Here is a 22,535-nt window from a genome sequence, read left to right on the forward strand (position 1 = left end):
TCTAATATCCGTTGTCTATGATTAATAAAACCACCGAAAATGGCGGACGTTTCGATGGTTGATGATAATGATGACAATTGGTTATATGGTGATTCCAATCCCGACGGGCCTGAAAATGAAGCAGAAAAAATGCCAAATGGAGATTCAACTCCCGCTGCACCTGTAAGAAAATATTTCTTTAAAATTAGTTTATTGTCATCAAACATTGAAAAACATAACCTAAACAATTTGTACAACAATTTGAATGTAACGGAGCATTTACTGATATATTAGAATGAATGTTTGCCTACAGTGAGTGTTAATGTGTTTAAAAGATCTTTATTTGCATTGTTAACGTATTAAAAATCCTTGGATACCGTTTAAATTGCACTTATTGTTTAACTGAGGATATGTTTTCTTTTCAAAGGAAGAAACGCCGGAAAAGCCAGCCGATGAAGCAGCAGCAGAAGATGAAGAAGATAAAATAGATGAATCCCATCTAAATGATGAACATTTCGAGGATGGAGAACAACCGGAGGAGGACCAGATTGACGATGGACATGAAAATGGAGATTCTGACTCTGACGATAGTGAAGATGATGTCAAAGTTATTATAGGAGACATCAAAACCTCACCCACTGCGCCTTACTCAAATTTAAATATAAAGGTTCGTGAAATATGTTATTCCTGAAAGTTCCTGTTTATAGTCAAATGTTTTTTGTGTTCATAGAACTCCATAATGTTTTCTATAAGTATAAAATCAAATTGACAACTCTTCAAACTGCGAATGGGGTAGCTTACAATGAAAGGTCTGAATATGTAAATTCATTGAAGCATAATTTTTTTTGCTAAACGTAGTTAGTTTTTATTAAATATTTTTTTTCCCTCTCCATTCCAGCGAGGAGGGCTCATAGTGCAACCAAATCTCGACAAGCAGAAGCAGACGGGGAAGTTCAGCGTGGATGAGTTTGATTCAGTTGGCACCATCAACGGAGTGCCAGCGCAGGAGTTTAACATAGACGTGTTGGAGGATAAACCCTGGAGGAAACCTGGTGCTGATCTGACAGGTAAGGAATTTATCCTAACTAATTTTTTTATGAGAATCTGAACGTAGTGGTATAGGTTGAGTTAACTTTTGATTCAACTTAATTATGAAAATGAATGACTTTTTGCATTTCCGATTATTGAAAATAGTGATATTTAATATTATTTTCTTAATTATTAATTAATACTTACATAAAATCCTTTATATTTGACATAACATTGTTGATACTAATCAAAGTGAGGTTCAGTAGGTAGGTACTGCCAACCTAAAAAAATCTCTTAACTAGGGGCTTTAAACGCTGGGTCCCTCTCGTTCAAAATTAGGTACAAAAACGTAAAGATAATTAATAATAATAAATTGTAAAAAATCAAACAAACTTCTAATTAGAATTACTGTCAAATTATGTAAATAAAAAAACCGGGTGATATAAATACATATATTATATATTATTTGTTTTGTATATATATACATATACATATAATATTTGGTTTGCGCCCAGTCGGGATTTTATATGGATTTTAAATCAGAATATAGCTAGTGAGCTATCGAATACTATACACAATGTTTTTAATGCATGAAATAACATTAAACTGAAAATGAAACATTATCAGTAAAACATGTAACAGTAAAATAAAATAATATAGAAACTAGAACAATACTACATATAAAACAAATCTCTAAAAATACATTACTAATGCTACTATAATTTGTAGGATTCAACAAAGTGCTGGTATAGATTACACTTAATTCTATAAACGGAGTCAGCGAAAATGTTAACAGTACCCCCAAACTTGTTGCCCAGATCATCTATTCTGTTGGTTAGTGAGAGTATCTGATAGTTGGTATTGCAGAAGAACGTTACATTTTGTCTTGTGTTCCTAGTCGGTACATGGAATTTAATAGTGGCAATGATTGCAGGGCTGTCAATTAAGTTGTCAATGACTGTGTAATACAACCAGGTCTGATATAATTCTCCTGTCACACAGTGTTATTAGATACAATTGATTCATCAAACTGACATAATTAACATATTCATTTGGAAATTTCTTTTTCTATATTTTTAGAGTGAACTTTATACAAAGGGGACCAAATAAATCCACCTAACAAATTTGTGCTGAATTCTTTCTATATTGTTAGAGTGAACTTTATATAAAGGGGACCAAATAGTTGAATTATATTCCACTTGACTTCTAACTACTGAAATATAGAGGGTTGTCATACAATCTAAGGACTTAAAATCAGTTAAAGTTCTGCAAAGGAAGCCAAGCATTTGAAAAGCCCTGGCTTTTTCATATAAATAAATTACGTGTATTATAGAGCGCTTTGAAGGATTTTACTAGGGTATTAATTAATATTCTTCTTCAATGATGTATTAATTAATATTAACGAAAATAATATTAAATATAACTATTTTCAATAATCGTAAATGCAAAAAGTCATTCATTATTATCATGAAGTTGAATCAAAAGTTTGTTTTTAAATGCGTATTAAAAACAGTAGTTTTAGGTAAAAATTCTATAAAGATATGAATGACATTTTTATGCATGGCTAAAAGCAAATCTCAGAAAAGATGTCAGTAATAGCACATGACTGGTAGATATGTTCATCTGTCCTGGTATGCACTATTAACTATATTCAGGTTAGTATGTACTTCTTTTTATTATTCAAACTCTTGACAAAACACACGTAAAGTATTTAATTCACTTGGGTGTGTCTTTCTGGAACATTCCCGACTCCTTCCATATTGCTCTTCATGTATTCTCCTTACTCGCCTTTTTGCTATACATGCTAAAGCCTCCATGCGTCACAACTCTGTTATGTACTGCTACAGGCATTCAATGGAGTTTTCAGTGGCAGAACTCTACCATTGTTTCCTTCAACAACAACAAACCACCTGTCTGGAGCTCCCAAGTACATGCTTGCTAAACCCGCTTGATTTTGTGCAAAGTCTGATTGACAATCCGTTGTGAACAGTCCGATTGCCATCTCTAATGCACAGACTCAATGTAGGTGGTGAATCTGTTCTACAGATATTTTAATGGAACCTGCTTGAAGGGGTCAGCATCCCTTGTTCACCGGTGCTTCTGCGTAAAACTCAACCTTTCACAGTTTATTTATTTATTTATATATACGCCTAAAAAGGCTTTTACATAGAAGTGATACATGATGCAGTACAATAAGAGAATATGTATTATACAGGAGATATTGACAGTAAATAGATGTAATCCATTTTAAAGAAGGTAAAAAATACACACTTGTAAAATTGTGATTACAAGTATGGAACGTCACGGTGAGACCCAAACGGTCGCACTAGACATATCCAAGGCCTTTGACCGGGTCTGGCACCGAGGACTTGTCAACAAATTGCATTCTTACGGACTTCCCGCATCCCTGTGTACGTGGATTGCTAACTTTTTAAGGGATAGGTCGATTCAGGCGGTTGCTGACGGTTTCACCTCTTCCTCGCACTCCATAAATGCTGGCGTCCCACAGGGATCGGTTCTGTCTCCGACTTTGTTTTTGTTGCACATCAATGACCTTTTGACATGTGCACCGATTCATTGTTACGCGGATGACAGTACAGTTCATGATAGCTTTTTGTTTGATAAGCCCCCAAAGGGCACACAAACTCCAACGGCTCGGAGGGCTTTGAAGCAGAGAATGGACGGTTATCTCGAGAGTATTTCCTCCTGGGGTAAAAATAATCTCGTCGAATTTAATGTTTCAAAGACCCAATCCTGTCTGATTACGTCTAAAAGGGATCCAAATGATAATCTAGTCTCCTTCAACGGAAGCAATCTTCCGAACAGGCCTTCCATTGATATGCTTGATGTAACTATAAGTGACCAGCTCAGGTACGGGGGCTCCATCGAAGCCAGAGTAAAGTTGGCCTCTCAGAAGCTGGGCGTACTGTACAGGGCCCGCAGATACTTTAATAGTACACAACTGCTCACCCTGTACAAATCGCAAGTGCGCCCTACGGTCGAATTTGGCAGCCATCTCTGGTCTGGAGCCCCTAAATACCTGAAAAAAACCCTTGACTCTGTGCAGAAACGGGCGGTCCGTTTGATGGATTCCCCAATCTTAACAAACGGACTGCAATCTTTAGAGCACAGGCGTCAGGTAGGTATGCTGTCCTTGTTCTATCGGTATTACAATGGAAGATGCTCTGAGGAACTAGCGTCATTGATCCCTTCGGCACCGGTGCGTAGTCGGGATACACGCCAAACGCGCGCCCAACATTTGTACACAGTTGACACTTGTCACATGAGAACGGGTCGCTTCTACGATTCGTTCTTAAGTTCAACAGCTCGGCTGTGGAACGAACTGCCGGCCTCTGTGTTTCCTCCCTCCTACAACATGGGACTCTTCAAGACCCATGTTCACTCCTTCCTCTCCACAAAAAGACCCTCCACACAGCATCCCCAAAGATGACATAGGCCCTGAGGGAAATTATTTTCTTCAGGGCCTCCTGTGTGGAGTAAATATTAAAAAAAAAAAAAAAAAAAAAAGTATAATGAGAAAATGTTAAAAAATATGAAGCAATATTAGTAAAACGTAAGAGTAACATAAAGTAAAAAAGAAATTACAACAACACTACATATAAGACAGATCATTAAAACTAATTTACCAACGCTACTCTAATTTGTAGGATTCAACAAAGTGTTGGTGTAGATTATGCTTAATTCTATGCTTAAGTCAATAAATAAATCAATTGCATCCCCATACTTGTTGCCCAGATCATGCATCCTATTGGTCAGTGAGTGTGTCTGATAGTTGGTCGAGTATGTATTACAGAAGAATGTTATATTTTGTCTTGTATTCCTAGTTGGCACATGTAGTTTAATAGTGCCAAGGATGGCAGGACTATCAATTAAGTTGTTAATGACTCTGTGTAACACAACCAGGTCTGAAATAATTCTCCTGTCAGACAGTGTTATTAGATGCAATTGATTCATCAAACTGACATAATTAATGTAATCAATAGGAATTCCTTATTAGTTTATGTTATTTATGTTAATAATAGTTTTATGTTTTTTAGTTTTATGTTAATAATAGTTTGAGATTTTTAAATTTAATGAGAACGGGTCATTTCGCAGACTCCAATTTATGTGTAATGAGCTACTGTCTTTCCTCCTACATTTAATCCAGGCTTCTTAAATGCCCGCATTAACTTCCCTTCCTACTGCCCCTTCCTTGACCCGGCGGCATTACAAGGGAGCTCTTAAGGTATCAAATAAAAAAAAAATAATAATGCATTGTTTTAAATTTCAGACTACTTCAATTACGGCTTCAACGAGGACACGTGGCGCGCATACTGCGAGCGACAGAAGCGGGTGCGCGTGCAGGAGTCGGGTGTGGGGCTCGGGCAGCTGGGGGGTGCCGGGCCGCCCGGCTCACAGCTGCGCCAGCTCACGCCCATCCTCAACGACAATAGCAAATACACCCCCATGGGGTTGGTCACCGTCAGGAAGGCGGGCCCGCCACCAGGTTATTTCTATTTATTCCACACATTGATTGTTTCCTTTGTCCAGCTTTGGATATCCAATTATCCAGTTTGGATATCTAATCATCAGTAGCTCTGCCCTTTGGAAGGCTACTGGTCTATTCCCTTCTTTACTATTATTATTTTTTACCTCTGGGGGATTCAGAGATTTTGCCATCACACTTTAAATTGAATAATTTTTCAGATTCTTGATTTATTTAGAAAAATTACCGGTTGACATTAATTTTCCAATAGTTTCACTGTTTTTGAACATATTTCTTTAAATTTATTAATTTGTCAGATTCATGATTTATTTAGATATATTGCCGGTTGACATTAATTGCAATTGTTTTGCTGTTTTTGAATGTATCCCAGAATGAAGTACTGGTTTGGAAAGCAAATCATTTACAGAAAATATGTTACAATGTACATAGTAATCATTTCACATAATGTTACTTATAAAACGCTAAGGAAATGGTTGCAATGAAATATGATATTATATTAAATGAAAAAACACACTTTGTAATACACCACCTTTTTATTGAATTAATAACTGACAACCAACCAGGTTTCGCTCATCTCAAGCTTCATCAGGGCTATTGTAATAACTATTAATACCTGATTGGCTGTCAGTTATTAATTCAATAAAAAAGTTGTGTATTACAAAGTGTGTTTTATCATTTAATATATAACATCACACCCCAAAGTATTTGCTTCCTTTGAAAAAAAAAAAATGGCTTCACAGTTTAGGACAATAATAACATTCAAATAATCTGCAAGGTTAAGGTTGCGCAGTTTGAATTCCCAGCCGTTGGCCGTTGGAACGGAACCGCCTGTTCCCGGGTGTCCGGTAGGTCCATTCAATTCCTTCTTTACCTCCTGCGGCAGCTGGAGTAGTTTCCTTATTGGCCGACAGAACGCACCTGCAATCCATATGACTACAGCACCAATATTTAAATATGTAGCTAACAATATAAGATGTACCACCATAAAATGCAGATGAGAAACTCTTTCAGATTTTAATATTACAAACAGACTTATGCAATTAAAAATGTTAAAATTATAATTTCAAAAATAGAGGAATTTCTTTTTATGACCTTTTTTCTTGTAAACTGTAAAAATACCACTTTACACGAAATTAAAAAATATATTCTCTCTACTGCTATCCATGTACCATGGCATGTACCAAAGGCACAAAAATACCCAAAGTTATACATATTATTATTCAGCAACTTCATAAAATTTAGTACAGATATAATAGGAACTCACGACCAACAGTCTAGGCACAGGTATTTAAATCAACTAGCCAAAAGTTTTCTGCTTTGCTTTTATGAATAATATGAACTTATTAGTTTTGTAATATTTATTTTTTATTGTTTTGCCTAAAGTTATGGCATTATTAACAAATTATTAACATTATTATATTATTAACTAGCTTTTGATCCACGCCCTTGTATGTATAAAACTATCATGTCGAAATATGAATTTTGAAACGGGAACCTTTCTGTTCATTTTTCTGAAATAATTTTTGTTTGATATTAAATTATAATTATTAAAGTATACTTGGTATTGTGTATTTCTGTAAATAAAACCAATCACATTGATCTCTATAGATACTTTTTACAAGTTTAAAAAAAATATATTTTTAACACCACTGTTTTATCCTTACACTATAATACCCACGCTCAGGCTTCGCCTTTGTGGGATTTTTTTGTTACTCTTTCATTCTATATTACTATGTATGTACCTGAATTGTATATGTCAGGGCTTCCCAAACTTTTGTCAGAAAAACTCCAAATAGTATCTAAATTTTTTATTAGAAAATAAAGAACACAACATAAAAATAGAAATGGAAGCAAACAAAAAAGATAATTAAAAAGCATTTTTTCTTTGGTATTAATGAGAAGGATGTGCTTGCTTTTCATAGAGCATAGTTTCTCAAAACGAGGTTGAAGTTTCGAAATCGCCATTCTCGTCTCTGCCTCTAAATTTATTTTTGATCTGTATTTATTCTTAATTACTACAACTGCAGAGAAACCTGTCTCACACAAGTATGATGTCGCAAACGGTAATAAAACCCTTAACGCTGCAGTGCTGATGGAACGATATTCTCGCTATAAAGATTGCCTCACGACGCCCCTGGGATGATCCCGCGGCGCCCCGGGGCGTCGCGACTCACAGTTAGGGAAGCCCTGTATATGTATCAAAAATTTTGTTAATAACAAAAAAAAAAAATCGAAAGAAGGTAAACAAATTTGTATTCACGAACTGACACTATAGGGATTGCAACATACATACATTATTACATCTGAAGTGCACATTTGCAGGAGGATAATACTCCCTACCGTTGAGCTTGAGAAGTCCTTTCTCTGATGGTGAATAGAGCACGGCTGATATTGATGATGGTTACGTTTGGTTGTAGGTATGCGGAGGGACGGCTCGCTGGATGACATGATGACCTCGGAGCCCCCGCCCTCCATGCACGATACTTTGCACAATGCTATTCAGGTAGACACCTTATTTTTTTTATTATCTAATAAATGTTTACATGTTACATTTTTTGACATTTTTTTAACTACCATACTAGGCTAATGCCCGTGTTGTGATGATAAGATATCCTTTTCACTAAATCACTTGGCTTTGTTCTTTCTTCATCTTCATTATTCTGCTGAATTGTTAGACTCCATTTATCAATACTTATATATATAACTGGGTCATTATATTGATTGTTGACTTGAAATACTTCCCCACCTTCCTCTTTCCCTTCCCCACTTACCTTCAGCCTCCAACATCCCCCAATTGGGGATGCCATAGTCTCACTGGCTCCAGACGGGAGCAGTTGGGACTCTTGTGAGGTATTCACTATAAAAAAAAATCATGTTTTACTACTGTAATGTTTCCTCCATGGCAAAAACTCCACTTTCCCATCAAATAAATGCAATTCCTGATTTTGCCTTTAACCACTCCGAGGTTTCCGGGTATTCTGTTTTGGATTTGATGGCGCACCTCCGAATATATTAATACGGAAACTGCTATAAACTGCTTTCTGTGATTTAAAGCCAATGAATAAACCTATTTTTATCATATTTTAAGGTTATGTAATTTATCTATTTTTAAAACATAAATAAATTAGTAAAAATAGTCTACAGAAATTTAGGCAGCCATTTCAATAATAACTCAACACAATGACTATTCATCACAAGTGAAATAAAAGCGATGAAAAAAAACTAATCTATGAACTTAACCTATTTAACTAGTTTTTGTTTCATGACTTCATATCACTTTTTAAAGGTGTGTTAAATTGTTATTTTGATGACTTATCCGGACACCCCATGGCTCAAGGCCTAGAGCGATGAGACCTAAATATGGGCAGCCATGGTTCAACTGCTGTAGAGGCCGACAACAAACTTCAATAAATACAACATGTTTTTGTTAAAGCGCACATAAACAATTCAATACCACGATTGATAAAGTGACATTTTATATAGTAATATTTAAAGGCAAAACGAATGTATAATTTCTACACTGCTATTGCAGTACTTCGTACCGTTCATACGCATAATTCTTCAACACTGAAAAATAAATCAACAAAACCCTAAAAGACATTTCTATTTATAATATTATAGTACTTTTGAAAAACATTGCATTACAAAATTTTTATTTTTAGCAGGTGAGTTGCATAACAACCAAAATAAAATAATATTTATGTCTGGCCAGGTGATGACAGCGGACAGGAGAGAATACTCCCGGACGAAGGGCTTCCCGGACATGAGCCTGCCTCCACCCGGGGGACCCGAGTTCTTCGGGGACCAGCCCTTCTATCCCCCACCGTACCACCAGGAAGAGAACTGGGGTAACCACAACTTTTTTTTTCTAAAGAAAGACAAACATTTCCGAAGCTACAAAATTCTTGACAGTATTTGAAAAACTCCTACTATGTACCATCATACTAATCGGAAATTTTTTTTTTTTTTTTTTTTTTTTTTATTTATTATTGAACATTATAAATGATAACAATATGCAGACTTATAAATAATTTGTTCATTATTATTCTATTTCTCCATAAGTTGAGCTCCAGGAGCTCGTGTTTATGGGAGGAGTCTTTACATTTAGTTCTAATGATTTTTTAAACAATAATCAAAAACTTTTGAAATAAATACAAACATAATATTAACATAGGTACACAAATTAGAAAATTGTTTTTTTAAAGATAATTAAAATAATTCATCTTTTTACAGATTAAGTAAGCGTGAGGAAATTAAGGGTACAATATATCAAGAAAAATTTAGAAAAGTAGTTTTTTTTTAAAGACAATCAAATTAATATATATTTTTTACAGATTGAGTAAGTGTAAGAAAATTAGGGGTACAATATATCATTATCCAATTTTAGGGACTTAATTAACTTTTTGAATTGTTCATAATTCACAGTTTCGGTTACACTAATTTTATTTTTGGACAATAATATATTGTACCATCTCACACCTAAATACGAATAGTGGTGCTGAGCCGTGGTCGTTCTAAGCATAGGAATGGCTATTAAGCCATTTGTTTTGAATCTATTGCTTATGCTATCTGAGGGGTGAATTTTATAAATAAAATATTCTTTATAAATTTGATATAAGGCGATTCTCTTATACAATTCTGTCATAGATGGTACATTAAATTCCTGAAATATCTCTAAAGTAGGGGAGTCATATGGTTTTCTAAGGATGATTTTTATAATTATTCTTTGAATTGTAATTATGGGCTGTAAAGAAGCCTTAAAAGCCCCTCCCCACCCAATAATCCCGTACTGCAATAAGGACTGAATTAATGCATAATAGACAATTTTGATAGTTTTCTTATTTAAAATATTTCGTATATTATAGAAAATATAGATAAGTTTTCTTATTCTTTCAACAGTGAGATTAATATGGTCTTTCCATTTAACATTTTTATCTATTAAGATACCAAGATATTTTATATTGGATTTATGATTTAGTTTCGCGCAGTCCGTATTACATGTACCGTCATTTACACAGTTTTTAGAATGAATTGTTATGTTAATTAGGTTATTTGGCACATCTTCTTGTAGAGTGAAAGGAATACAATATGTTTTTTCTGTGTTAAGTGATAATAAATTGCCATCGAACCAATTTTTTATAACCTTCATATCCTGATTCGCTGCATTGGTAATTTCGTTCCATGTCTTTTTTTCGATAATTATTGCAGTGTCGTCAGCAAAGGATATAAGTTTACCATTAAGTGATAATTTAAACATATGGTTAACGTAAATTATAAATAAAATTGGTCCAATAACAGTCCCTTGGGGAATTCCAAATTCTAAAGTTTCATCTACGCTAAGTGAGTTATTAAGTTTTACTTTTTGGTTTCTTTGAGTTAGATAGCTTTGCAGCCAATACCTTACCTTACCAATAATACCGATATCATTTAATTTATTAATTAGTTTTGTATGGGAGATACTATCAAAAGCCTTACGTAAATCAATGAAAATGCCAAGGCATTTATTTTTTTTATCTAATGCACGGTATATAGTTGAAGTTAGTTCTGCAATGGCATCATGAGTGCCTAGTTTCTCTCTAAATCCAAATTGGCTAGGACTAATTATTTTATTATTTTCAATATAGTATAAAAGTTGCTTTTTTACGATCTTTTCGAAAATTTTTGCAATGTTTGAGACAACAGATATGGGTCGATAGTTTGATATTTCTTCAGGGCTGCCAGATTTAAAAACGGGTGTTACAATAGATTTTTTATAAACGGAGGGGAATATTCCACTATTTAAACTAATATTTATAATGTGTGTAATTGGAATTAATAATTCATTATAATTTTTCAACATTTCTACTGTGACTCCATCAAACCCTGGTGCAGATGCACCTTTTAATTCACTTATAATATTTTTTATGTCATCTGTTGTTACCGGTTTGAAAACTGACAGATTATTTTGTTTGTGACAGTCCTTTTCGAAATTATCTATTTTATAATTTTCATCAATCCGTGTAGCTAAATTTTGTCCGACGTTAGCGAAATATTTATTGAAGGCATTAGCACATTTTGTCGGTTCCATTAGGGCATTAATAGAATTTTTTCCGATATTAATTTTTTTAATTTGAGTCTTTTTGTTTTTTCTACTATTTATTTCATTTATTGTTTTCCATATATGTTTTACATTTTGTTTAGCCACATCAATTTCATTTTTGTAAAAGTTTTCTTTAGTTGTTTTTAGTAAACAGGTTAATTTGTTCCTAAATTTTTTATAATCTGTGTATATTTTTTTATCTAAGGGAAATTTCTTTGTCAAGCGATATAACTCTTCTTTTTTTCTAATAGACACGATTAAGCCATGTGAAATCCATGGTTTTATTTTTTTGAATTTTGATTTAATTTTTATGGTTTTAATATCTGTTGATGCTGTAATATAATTGCATAGTATATTATCAAAAATATTTGCGCATGTTTCAGCACATGTTGATTCTAATACGGAACGCCATGTTTCTGTTTTTATTTTTAGGCTTAATTTATGATGGTTTAGTGAATTTTTTGTAAAAGTATTGCATTTTGAATCAATATAATTATTAATATTAAGTTTTTGTATATAGATGCAAGTGTGATGATCAGTAATATTATTTTTTAATATTATCGTGTGTAATTTGTCGGTATCTTTAGTGTTACTCCATATGTGGTCGATACAAGATGGACGTTGACCCGTAATTTCTCTAGTATATTTATTTATACACAATATGAAATTCATTTCCGTCATATAATTGATAAATTCAGTTTTTATTCTGTTACTATTTTCGTTTGAAACATCTATGTTGAAATCGCCGATTATTGTTATGTTCTGTTTATTTTTTTTTGATAAGATAATGCTTCTCAATTCATCCATAAATGTGTACTCGTTTGATCCGTGTGTTCGGTAAATTGCAATAATATTAAAACACATTTTATTTACATTTAGATTAATATCTAAGCAATTAACTCGCTGCATAGGTACTTCTTCCACTGCGATGTTTGAATAGCAAGATTTAACAAATACAACAATACCACTATTTCTATTAATAGCACAAGATGTTGCGAAGTAGGTATATTCTGGTATGCAAAATTTATTGTATACGTTGGTGAATGCTTCCGTTAAAACTATAACGTCCGGTTTATGATTTAGTAAATTAATTGAGAGTAAAAATTCATTGAAATTTTGTTTCATTGATCTGATATTTAAATGGAGTACAGAGAATGAATTAGTTATTTTATCCACGATTTTATTACAATCTTTTAAAGTATGACAAATATATTCTGAAATATTAAGCGTTTTATCTAATTCCTCAGTGAAGAAATTATTCATTTTAAAAGAAATAAGGAAATAATATTGTTATAACTAATTGTCAAAAATGAATTTGATTTTGATGACAAACTATAAATTAGCAGCATATGTTCACGGATAATATCAAGGTTGACTTGAAATAGTTTTGGTGACAATATTGAACAACTTAGCATTATATTACTAGTGATGATATTATGAAGATGATACATACTATGTAGTATATTAATTTTGTTTTGTATAAATAATATTTTACAAACATTAACACTTTGAGAGTAGGCTAATATTTTAATGTTGTGTTTTTGTCTTAAAATTTTACAGAAATAGTTAATTAAATATTTTTTGGATATTACTGATAAATCGTTATCTCTTCGATGGTAGATTAAATGTTACTTTTGTAATGATGAAGGGTGACTGGGTGGTTATCCGACGCATTAAAAGTGAATATTCGGAAATTTGCTCAAAAATATTGGACATTCGAAACGAACGGCGATCGGTAAATGCACTCCAGATGTTTTCAATAAAATTCTCGGAAACTGGGCAAGCTTGGACCCTGCAAGTTTTTTACTAAGCCCAGGGTAATTTATTACCCAACCGTCGCTTTTTATTGCGGACAGAATGCACCACTTCAACAATTACCAGTAACAGGATTACATGGAGATAAATGATGGACTTGCCGAACGTCACAGCGGTGCTGCCAGGGTCTCTTATCTGTGTGAGGTGTCAGCGCTTTATTAACAGCAGATACATACCTGGACGCTGTTGTTGGACGCGGTGGACTCTCTTACTGTAGCAGCTGGTCCAGTTCCTTCACCACTTAGGATTCTTGCTGCAGAGCCTCCATCTTCTCTCTTCGTAGAACGTCACAGCGGTGCTGCCAAGGTCTGGTATCTGTGAGAGGATAGTGTGTCAGCGCTTTATTAGCAGCAGACACATACCTGGACGGATGACGAACCTCGTGCTGGCACTGTTAGTGGACGCGGTGGACTCTTTCGCTGCAGCAGTTGGCCCAGTTTCTTCACCACCTAGGATTCTGGCTTCAGAGTCTCCATCTTCTATCTTCGTGTCACCTGTTCCTATACTTCATTTTACTTAACTTAACTTCACTCTATTTTTGTAATATTTATATTTTCTGTAATACCTGCATCAACTGTAAAGCGCCCCTGAGGTGATATCTCACAAAAGCGGCGCTATACAAATTATCCAATAATAAATAAATAAATAAATTTATCGACTCAGCCGTTAACTGGCCAAATTAACTTAACTTCTTCAGGTGCAGCTTTGCTCAATGTTGTAATACAAGGTATCCGGAAAACCGGGAAACTGGTGAATCTACATCACATTTGAAGTGGTACAATTTTTTCGATATGACAGTCACCAGGAAGTGAATATATCATGTTTAATGCCTAAAATGGGTCGAAGCGTAGACCCGGCTCCAAAAGTTTTATTAACCCTTAAGTGGCCTACTGATTTGTATAGCGCCACAAATATATGATATATTTCTAAAATGGTCTTATTTATTACCAGAGGTCCCCAATCTTTTTTTGTCCCATAGACCATGTGCGCATTTTTCCCGCTCAGTACTGGGATTTTCCACAATATTGTATTCTACTAATTCCCCACAACAATATTTTCAAATCCGGGGGGGATTAGAGAATTTCAGAGAAAACACTAATTCCCTACAATAATAATAATTAAATCCATGGGGGGGGATTTATTTCTTTATTAGGGGGAAGAATTTCGTGATAATTAATTTCTACATAATTTTCATCAGATAATTTGGATGTTTCGAGATTTTCTTTGATAGAAACATTGAAAACTATTCCAAATGAAACCAAAAAAGTGACATTACCAAAAAAAAATGGGTTTAAAGGGCTCTTGTGGACCCCCATTTACACTGGGTGTCGATTTAGACCACTTTGGGAATAAATGAACTAAACAAACAAACTAAATGAACTATACAAAATTATATGTGCCATGCGTTTGACCAGTGAATGTGATGCCGCGTTAGAATGTACATAATATATTATTATTAATTTATATTTTGTACGGGCCGTTATATTATTATACAGGACCACTTGACATTAACACTGCTAATTGTTTATTAGAGAAATTATGTGATGTTGATTCACCAGTTTGCTGCTTGTATTATGAATTTCTGGACCCTGTGCATATGTACCTTTAAGTGAACAAGTTTTGAAGCCATGAAGTTAAACTTTCCCCGATTATAGACAACCTCGGATAGGAGAGATCCCAGAAGAAGAAAAGTTAATTATATTTTATCATAGGAAGTGTGGCGAACCCATCGCTCAGGGTGTGGTAACACGACCTGCAATAGCCACCCCAAGCCAAGGTGTGAGCTACCATGCTCAGGCTGAATTACCTGTGGAACAGTGTCACCAACGGTGCATCCGAGAAACAGGTTCACATCTCATGTTTCGACTTTACTCTAGCACTCGGAGTGAACCTTCTATTTCCCTAGATACCTGTGGGATGAAAATTGAACCATTCAAATACTCCTTCTTCACTCGTGGGGCCTTCAGGGTACCGAGGAAGAGTTGAGAGGAGCGATGAAGCCACCTCCGTGAACTCTTCCCTTGTGAGGCCTTCAGGGAACCTAGGAGAAGTGGACTCTTCCGTCGTGGGACCTTCACGGAACCAATGAACAGAGGCCCTCTTCCCTCTTGGAGCCTTCAGGAAATGAAGGGGGAGTAGAGAGGAAAGATGAGACCTGGGAAGACACATTATGGAACCAGAAGACATAGTCTGCTGATGTACAAGATCCAATCTGCTTGTGCGCAGGATCAGGTAAAATTGCATTAGCCGTCGCATCATACGGCATTGCAGCTACACTTTTGGAAGGAGGCTGAACCGCGCATGTGACATTCCTGCTAAAAATTGCTATTGATGATACTAACAGTGTTTGTAGTATTTCCAAACAAAGCAATACTAGAAAACTGATGCGTGACTGCTCATTAATAGTTTGGGACGAATCTACCATGTCCAACAAGAGGTACACATGCTGACGAAATTAATGGTTCATTAAAATTATCTTGCCTTTGGCCATATGTAAATAAATTGGAACTTAAAACCAACATGAGAGTTTCGTTGTTGGTTGAAGGAGAGATCAATTCTGTCACCTAACGAACAAGTATGCAATGTAAATAACTTGATTCTCTCGAAGATTGGTGCTCCAACGCAAGCATACTACTCTGTAGACACTGCTCGATATTGAAGATACTGTTCATTTTCCTACAGAATTTCTCAATTCCTCGCAGTCCTTTGGACTCTCCCCACATAATTGGTGTTGAAAGTAGAGTGTCTTATTATTTTATTACGGAACCTTATTCCACCCGAATTGTGCAATGGTACAAGTTTGCAGGTAAAATCTTAAAAAATCGTTCATAATAGAGTGTACAATACTGGCCGGATGTGGACCTGGAAAGGTTGTTTTAATTCCCCTGATTCCTTTAAGACCAACGGATATAACATTTCAATTTAAACAACTGCAATTTCCAGTAAAACTGTCTTTTTCAATTACAATGACAATTAATAAGTCAAACATGTGCAAGTTTAGGTTTGAGCATTGAGTGTTTTTCACATGGCTAACCATATGTAGCCCTATTGCGTGTAACTTCTAATCAAAATCTGTTTGTGAATGAAAAACAGCTGTAAACATTGTACATAAAGACATTCTGTAGTTACTGGCAACATAGTCTGATTTAAGATAATACTTTGGTATTTACATAATCTAATAAAGTCGCTAAATTGGTAAGCTGTGTAAAAAATGTATCTTTACAGTAAAATATTAATAGAAAAATACAAAACACATTATGTAAAGTAAAATTATTGCTAAATTTACTTTTCGGAACTATAAACTGTCAATGTCAAAGCACCAAAAATGGATTGGATAGTTCATGTGTCTAAATCACTCGGACACGCCATCATACCGCCACATTACACATTGCAGCCGTGCAAAGCCAGGCACCAAGCGCCACTCCTGAGTGAGTGCTGGGCCCAAGCTCTCTTAAAACGCCCTACATAATTATTCTTAATTATTTTTTTTTCTAGATTTTCTTGTATGTCTTAAAGTTTGTTGAATTCATGTCATTATTGTTTATTTAATTTATTTTTAGATTTTCTTGTATTTCTTAAAAATTGTTTTGTTCACATAATTACTGTTTATTTTTATGAATCTTCAGACTTACTTGTATTTCTTATGTATTCACATATCTACTATACAATCAATTTGTATACCTATATGGGACATGTGGGATTGCACTAACCTCCCCACATCCTGGAATAAAAATGATTATTATTATAGCCTCAGATCCAGTGACAACCCTGGTGAACTTAAAGGGGACTGGCTTACTGTTAAAGGAATGAGTTAAAATAGGAGATAGTAAAATGTTTACAGGAACTAAACTGTAAACTGTCTCCGCTCTATAAATAAATGTACTTTATCTCTTTAGGTCCCGAGGCTGGTTGGACACCCGGAGACATCAAGGAACTCACTCCCGGCCCCATGAACCTGGGCCCGTCTCCCATGAGCCACGGCCCACCGGGAATGGGTCCTATGGGTCCCATGGGCCCCCCCAACATGGGCCCGCCCCCGCCTATGGGCCGCTACGGACCTCCTCCGCCACACATCTACCCACCCAGAGACATGGAGCACAGAGATAGGGATAATAGGGAAAGGGACAGGGATAGAGAACGCGAGAGAGAGAGGGAAAGGGACAGAGATAAGGAGGGAGATGTAAGTTTTGCCCCACACCCTGTAATTAATTAATTTGAATATTTTCTTTAGAATCGTTTTTGATTATATTTTATGTACACATTAAGGGCCATTTGCATCGAAATAGTTAAAGTAAGGTTTAAAGTCAAATATTTAAATTGAGTTTAAGCCCTAACTAAAATTAAGCTGCGATTCAACGTAATTGAGTTGCATCAACATTAAAAAGGTCAGTTTAAAGTTATCGGTGTTGCCACCATAATGGCTTCGAATTTTCCTTGGATTTGGTATGTTCATATCAAAGTACACACACAATTACTTTTATGGGTATTCTGTAGATATTCAACCCGATTTCTGCATTAGATTTTTACCTTTATGACTTATTTACAGTAGTAATATAATAAAGTTTAAAAAATTTAATACAATCTCAAAGAGTGGGTTAGTATGTAAATTTGATTTGACTATATTATTTTTATTGGAATATTATTTTGCCTGTTTCGTACAATATAACAATTCTAGTATAAATGTATCAATAGAAGTGTACATACATTTGAATAAATTTACTTGTCTTCAGATGTTGTGATGTCATTGGTAATTAGTAGACATCGGATTATATGCATTTGCATATTTGCATATGCAAATGCATATAACTCTCTAATTACGACGTTAATGCATATTTCAGCCTTTTTTCCCAAATCGTGCATATTTCGTTTAATAGCGGGAGGTATCATCTGATGAAAAAATCTGCATGTTTGTTTCTGATGCTGCGCCATACATGGTGAAAGCTGGCCAAGCCTTTTTATCCAAATTTACTACACATTACCTGCTTAGCTCACGGGTTTCATCGCCTTGCAGAAGAGATACGGCAAGAGTATGGGAATGTTAATAAATTGATTTCCTCTCCGTCGCATGTGCAGTCTTATAAAGAGCAATTGCCAAATCTAGCATTGCCGCCAGAACCCATAATTACTCGATGGGGTACTTGGCTAAAGGCAGTATTATTCTATGCTGAAAATTTTGAGGCCGTAAAACAAGTAGTTGGGCAATTTGACAGTTCTGAGGCCATTGCAATTCATTCAAGCAAGCTAGCATTTGAAGACGCATCCATTAAACAGAATATCACCCTCATCTCAACACATTTTCACAAGTTACCAGATACCATAAAAAAATTGGAAACAAAAATCCTTCCTCTAATTAAAGCAATAGAAATACTGGAAACAATGATAGAACTCGCCAACGCCCTTCCTAATTCAATATCAGAAAAGATTCGTAAAAAGTTAGACTCTATTTTGCTTAAAAACCAGAGTCTTGAAGATATGAAGAACATTAATATTGATGTCAATAAACGCCCGGGTTACCGGCAAATTTAAAAAAAAAAAAAAAATTAATGCCTACATCAACGGCACAGGTCATACCCTGCCTAAACAGATATCTCCATTTGTCCAATGACGTCAGTTGACGTAGAGAGGTCGTTTTCGGCGTACAATTTAATACTGGGTGACAAACGTCACAAATTTGAGCTCGAAAATTTGGAAAAATACTTAGTTGTATATTGTCACAAAAACTATGCATAATTTTAAGAATATTTTGCTGTTTTTGTACGGTCTTTAATTAAAATATATAAAAATATAAATGGTTTTTGGATTTTGCATTGTGCATATTTTGGGCAAATCAAGAGTTTTTAGTGGATATTTGCATGCATATTTTGGCACTTTGTTAGTGCATATAATCCGATGTCTAGTAATTAGTAAAGTTAATTTCGATTCTCGGTGACGGAAGACAGCTGACAGCTTTACCCAAACCAAAATCTAACTTTAAACTCTCAACATCGCTAAGACAAATAAAAGTTAATATTTTGTAACTATTCAGTTATCTTTTATTTAAACGAAGTTGGAACAAACCATTTGTGCAAGAAATGATAAAAAAAACATTACCTTTATTGTAATTAAAATGTAACTTTAACTATTTTCGATGCAATTGACCTTAATTTGAATATTTTTTGTTGCAGGAATCAAGAAAAGAAGATGACAGAGAATTAGAATTACGTGACAGGGACAGAGATAGGGGAGAGAGGGATAGGTCTAGATCTATCAAACCTGATAGACATCGCGAAAAGTAAGTTTCCTCTTGGTTTTATGACAGAATTCATAGCGCTATTAAAACTACATTATTACGTGAAAGAACCAAATATGTTTATAATAAATCAATAAACGTAAGTTTTATTTTTAATTTATCAGTGTTCGAGACAGTTGTTAAATCTTTTTGAATATTCATAGCTGTCATTTAGACTGAAAATTCTTCATCAACACAGACAAGTTTGAAATGTTTTTGCACTGCAAAGGGAATCGAATCCCCATGCTACAGATATGGAGTTATGTTTCTTAACCACTGTTTAATATATAATTGTTTTGTGCAGGTCCCATCGGCGCGAGCGTTCCCGATCGCGATCTCGCCGACACAAGTCTCGCTCTCGCTCCCCCAACTCCCGACACCGCTCCAAGAAGAAGTCCTCCCACCGCAAGGAGAAGGAGGACAGCGAGTAACCCCTCCACGTCACCCGCCATGTCTGAGCATGTTTAGTTACTTTATATTATTTAAGGACCTAGCATTATGTACTCTAATCTAAGATACTAATTATTGATAGTAAAATAATGTTATTTTGAAGGGAAAATGCTGTGAATACATATTTTAAATACAATGAAACACCCAAAAGTAAGGTTCCCAAATAAAGTTTTATTTTTCAGCCTGTTGAATTTCCCATCTTATTTATGTAAATCATTTTTCTGCAAAGCTGCTTTATAATGTTATGTTTAATAACTGATCGTTGGTTACCGAGACTTTTATAAATGTCACAAACTCAAAATGGTAATACTTATTTATATTAATTTGATAATGAGAAACTTCAGAGTAATTTGTTCGCTTTTGGGAACAACTCATATGGTCTCTATTACTGATGTGGTGAGAAATATTACCACGTTTTATATTCAAATGTACAAGTTAAGCACAAAAGAATTTAAATGTGCACCTTTATGAAACCAAAGGTACCTGCCGCAATTTGAAAAAAAAAATTATATGAAAAAATAAAGAAATGAGGTGAATTTATAACGTTTGTAAATACATTTGTCTGATAAAATAAGTGTGTATTTATATATTTTTTCATTATCATAAATTTTTGTTTAGTGAGTCATTTTTTTTTTTAATGTTTGCAGTTAAAATTTGAATATATCTAATAATATATGTTTATTTGTAATAATAAAATACGAGACCGTATTTCATCATCTTTTTAAAACAATTTTTAGTTTTCGGACATGTTCAGTAATATTTAATCTATTAGGATTTTCTTGCAAACAGAAGTACTCTGACCTTCTAACTTAAGTGTTTTTGGTGTTCTTTGTCATTTAAGGGTAAAGTGTTTAGGGAGTCAAAACATATTTTGGTACACAGTATGTTGCCTTTTTTATTGTTATAGTTACAAAGTTTTATTTTTTGGGTCTTCCAAAAACACATCAAATCTGTGGAAGTGACCCGTGACATCACCAGTCAAAAAGACTTTAGTCGAAGAACAGTGTATTTTGTATTTTGTGGGAGTCGAGGCGTTTTTATTCTTAAAATTATCTGCTTTTAACATTGGAGAATAAATACTAGGTAAAATGTTAGCATCTCGTCACTAATGTTGTCATATTGAATCAAAGTGCAAAAATGCATCCATGACAGCACCTGATTGAATGTTCAAATATGAATGTGGACCAGAATTGCCAATGCATATGCTCTAAAACACCCCTAATAGATGAAGAGATTTTCAAATCCTCCACAATTAAATTCCCAGTTCCTTTACCTCCAAAATGAAAAAAATCTATTGAAATATGCATTTATTTTATTATTATCTAGTCATTTTCTCTTTTGTTCGGGTTTTAAAAATAGACTTTTTTTTGAAAATTTGTTGTGAACAAAAACAAAATTAAAACATTCTCACAACTGGATCGTCATAAACTTTATAGAACAAAGTCAAAAAACTTACATTCGAGAAAACGGTGGTTTTATTGTGTAAATACAACAAAAACAATTGTCTGAAACACAAGTTCTATGCCACCAAAGTCTTCATCATTTGCATTTTCTTTTGTATGTAACGCTTCAAAAAATGGGTGATAAATTCGTGTAACCAGTGGCGGCCGGTGGCCAAAATATATGGGGGTTCACCGGATTACAACATTAAGTCATAAAATAAATTAAATAAAGGTACATACCTATTTATAATGAAGTTCTGTTCTCTGCTCCTTTTGTTTAGCGAAGACCTCTATCAATGCTTAACACTGATAGTGCGATCAGTCTGTCCTGGCTCAACGTGTTTAAAAAAGATTTTATTCTTTTTAATGTTGAGAAACATCTTTAGCTTTCAACTGAGGTCATTCCAAAGGTCATGAATGGTGCACAAAAGTTTTAGTAATTTCACAGTCTCGGGAAAGTCTTCTAATAAACAAGTACTATAAAAAATTTGTAAAATTGATAAAGGGCCGTTAGTTTTTGAAAAATCGTCGCGGGCGTAAATTCTACAGAGTTCACTTTTACTGAACTTTATTTAGGAAGTCATACGTTTTAAACGTAACAATGAAATCATGTTCTGGGAAATTTGACCTGTATCGATTTTTATTAAATAGCTCATTATGGTGTTTAACTTAGGCACGGTAGCCAGAATCCAATTGCATTCTGATGTCAACTTTTCCTAAAACCTTTAAGCGCTTGTTATATGATAGCGAAATTTCGCAAACTGTCAAAATGTCTTCATTTTTATGTCACTAGAGGGCGGTAGTTGTACATTAATGAAATTGTTAAAATATAACATCACATCTGCGTTTGTCGCAAAGCAATGAACGTATAATATGAATGTGAAATATTAAGTAAAACAAACAACTTAGTAAAAAAGTATGACTTATTTGCAGAACCTACTATTTTGGTAAAGCATTTAATTTGAC

At 34.4% G+C, this 22,535-nt stretch overlaps 1 protein-coding gene across 1 annotated transcript; it reads left to right on the top strand.

Annotated features, from left to right (window-relative positions):
• Positions 1-30: 30 nt before the first annotated feature.
• Fip1 (Factor interacting with poly(A) polymerase 1) lies at positions 31-20,600 on the top strand. Its single transcript, XM_089647049.1, has 9 exons — positions 31-162; positions 407-646; positions 878-1,046; positions 5,300-5,515; positions 7,933-8,018; positions 9,228-9,363; positions 17,306-17,589; positions 19,574-19,680; positions 19,982-20,600. Exons 1-9 carry the CDS (start codon positions 40-42, stop codon positions 20,106-20,108), a joined length of 1,488 nt encoding a protein of 495 aa, XP_089503175.1. The 5' UTR covers positions 31-39; the 3' UTR covers positions 20,109-20,600.
• Positions 20,601-22,535: the final 1,935 nt, after the last annotated feature.

Source organism: Hesperophylax consimilis, chromosome 26 (genome assembly GCF_061612785.1).
Source record: "Hesperophylax consimilis isolate HC1 chromosome 26, BYU_Hcon_1.0, whole genome shotgun sequence".
Lineage (NCBI taxonomy): Eukaryota > Metazoa > Arthropoda > Insecta > Trichoptera > Limnephilidae > Hesperophylax > Hesperophylax consimilis.

Bases quoted from the DNA above. Each gene is read 5' to 3' on its own strand.
- Fip1 (XM_089647049.1), top strand. From the start codon at position 40: ATGGCGGACGTTTCGATGGTTGATGATAATGATGACAATTGGTTATAT. The intron at 163-406 runs GTAAGAAAATAT...TTCTTTTCAAAG, and splicing joins ATTCAACTCCCGCTGCACCT to GAAGAAACGCCGGAAAAGCC. The intron at 17,590-19,573 runs GTAAGTTTTGCC...TTTTTGTTGCAG, and splicing joins ACAGAGATAAGGAGGGAGAT to GAATCAAGAAAAGAAGATGA.